The sequence below is a fragment of the Octopus bimaculoides genome, chromosome 24, assembly GCF_001194135.2.
Source record: "Octopus bimaculoides isolate UCB-OBI-ISO-001 chromosome 24, ASM119413v2, whole genome shotgun sequence".
NCBI classification, from domain to species: Eukaryota; Metazoa; Mollusca; class Cephalopoda; order Octopoda; family Octopodidae; genus Octopus; species Octopus bimaculoides.
In genome coordinates, this window is record NC_069004.1 from 12,817,144 (window position 1) to 12,819,387 (window position 2,244).

Here is a 2,244-nt window from a genome sequence, read left to right on the forward strand (position 1 = left end):
AAAAAAAAAAAAAAAAAAAAGAAATCCAAATCTTTTTCTCACATGTGTTACAATCATTGTTGTCATTGGCAGCAATGGTGAAGATGTCGTCGTTGTCATCATCATCATCATCTCTACCATAATAATTTGCATACAAAAGGTAGGTTAGAGGTGAATTGAGAATAGCATTTAAAGGCATCAGCTGAGACATGCGTGAGAGACAGCAACACTGGTATGGATATTTTGATGTTTGAAGGTAATAAAGGCTTTGGGAACAGGTACCTTGTGGTGTTGGTGAGATAATTCCATGATGATTGGAAATATACAGCACAAGAGACCTGTCAAAAGCACACAGTTCAGTGGTTAGGGTGTCGGGCTCACAATCATAGGGTAGTGAGTTCAGTTCCCAGACTGGGCTGTGTGTTGTGTTCTTGAGCAAGACACTTTATTTTACATCATTCCAGTTTGCTCAGTTGTAGAAATGAGTTGCGACGTCACTGGTGCTAAGCTGTATCGGCCATTGCCTTTCCCTTGGATAGCATCGGTAGCATGGAGAGGGGGAGGCTGGTATGCATGGGTGATTACTGATCTTCCATAGACAAACTTGCCTGGACTTGTGTCTTAGAGGGGAAGTTTCTAGGTGCAATCCCGTGGTCATTCATGATCGAAGGGGGTTGTTAGCCTAGACCTGTTAAAGCCATGCCTAGATAGAAAAACAAAGAAGGAAGAAGAGAAAGGGAAGGGCCCTGTGAGGTGGCTGTTGTTGTTGTTAATCCTTTAGCATTCAAATTTCTTTGTCAACTGTATTGCTTATACTGTGTAACAAAATATTTTTCTTTTTGGTCTTTGGTCAGTAAGTGTTATTTCCTATTTGCTTCTAACTAGGAATCAAAGGAAATCACTACTATTCCCTTCAAACTTTGCTCTTGTGATCTGGACATATATATTGAGTATGATACACAGATGACTTTTTTTATCATTTTATGTTTTTCATTTCTCCATTTGATTTTTTTTTTCTGTTTGTTTGTTTTTTATCAGGATCTTATCCAAACTTCCATCTGTGTTGTCTCCATGTCAAGCCCGGAAGGACTTACCTGTTGATATGATCTACACTGACCTTGTTGGTTTACGTCAGTTCAAAAAACATGTAAAAGGGGGTTATGGTAAATTCAGGTGAGTTCTGCATTACAACTCTCTTTCCTCCTCCTCTTTTTTCTTTCCTTCTTTCTCCTCTTCCACCTCTTTCTGTTCTTTCTCCTTCCTCCTCTTCTACCTCTTCTTCCTTCTCTTTCTCGTCCTCCTTTCCTTCTTCCTCCTCTTCCCTTTCTCATCCTCTTTCTCCTCTTTTCCCTCTCCTCTTTTCCTCCTCCTCTCCCTCCTCTTCTTCTTCCTCCCTCCTCTATCATCATCATCCTCATTTTTCATCTATTTTTTCTTTTGTTCACCTGTCTTACCCACATTGCAGTATGGACTGTGTGTATTTTTTTTGTAACCATATGGTCCCAGGTTCAGTCCCACTGCATAGCACTTTAGGCAAGTGTCTTCTACTATAGCCTCAGGCTGGCCAAAGCCTTGTGAGCGGATTTGGTAGACAGAAACTGAAAGAAGCCCATCATATATATATATATGTGTGTGTGTGTGTGTGTGTGTGTATATGTTTGTGTGTGTTTGTCCCCACCCCATCGCTTGACAACCGATGTTGGTGTGTTTAGGTACCCATAATTTAATGGTTCAGCAAAAGAGACCGATAGAATAAGTACTAGGCTTACAAAGAATAAGTCCTGGGGTCAATTTGTTTGACTAAAGGCAGTGCTCCAGCAAGGCCACACTTAAATAACAAACAAATAAAAGAAATGTCACTAGCACTAAAGATGCTGTCTACAGCAGGACTAAAGAGCTGATAACCCCCCAGAAGGGGTTACTAATCCCTACTATCATAAGTAGCTAAATGAGGTATGTTGCCTGTAAACTACCATTGGGTCAGTACTTTACTAATTTGTATTTTATTTTTTTCTTCGTATCATACCTGCTTCTTTCTCTTTCTTCTTCCTTCTTTCCCACAACTCTTTCTTCTTCTTCTTCTTCCTTCTTTTCCACTACTCTTTCTTCTTCCTTCTTTCCTATTTCTCTTTCTTCCTTCTTTCCCACTACTCTTTCTTCTTCTTCCTTTCCCACTACACTTTCTTCTTCCTTCTTTCCCACTACTCTTTCTTCTTCCTTCTTTCCCACTACTCTTTCTTCTTCCTTTCCCACTACACTTCTTCT

At 40.0% G+C, this 2,244-nt stretch overlaps 1 protein-coding gene across 1 annotated transcript in view; it reads left to right on the top strand.

The window, feature by feature from the left end:
- Nucleotides 1–2,244, top strand: part of LOC106880226 (alpha-1,6-mannosylglycoprotein 6-beta-N-acetylglucosaminyltransferase A) — a 23,174-nt gene that overhangs the window by 10,929 nt on the left and 10,001 nt on the right. Inside the window, exon 6 of the mRNA XM_052976519.1 lies at nt 1,018–1,152. Coding sequence (XP_052832479.1) covers nt 1,018–1,152 — 135 coding nt within the window. The remainder of the gene's footprint in view (nt 1–1,017; nt 1,153–2,244) is intronic.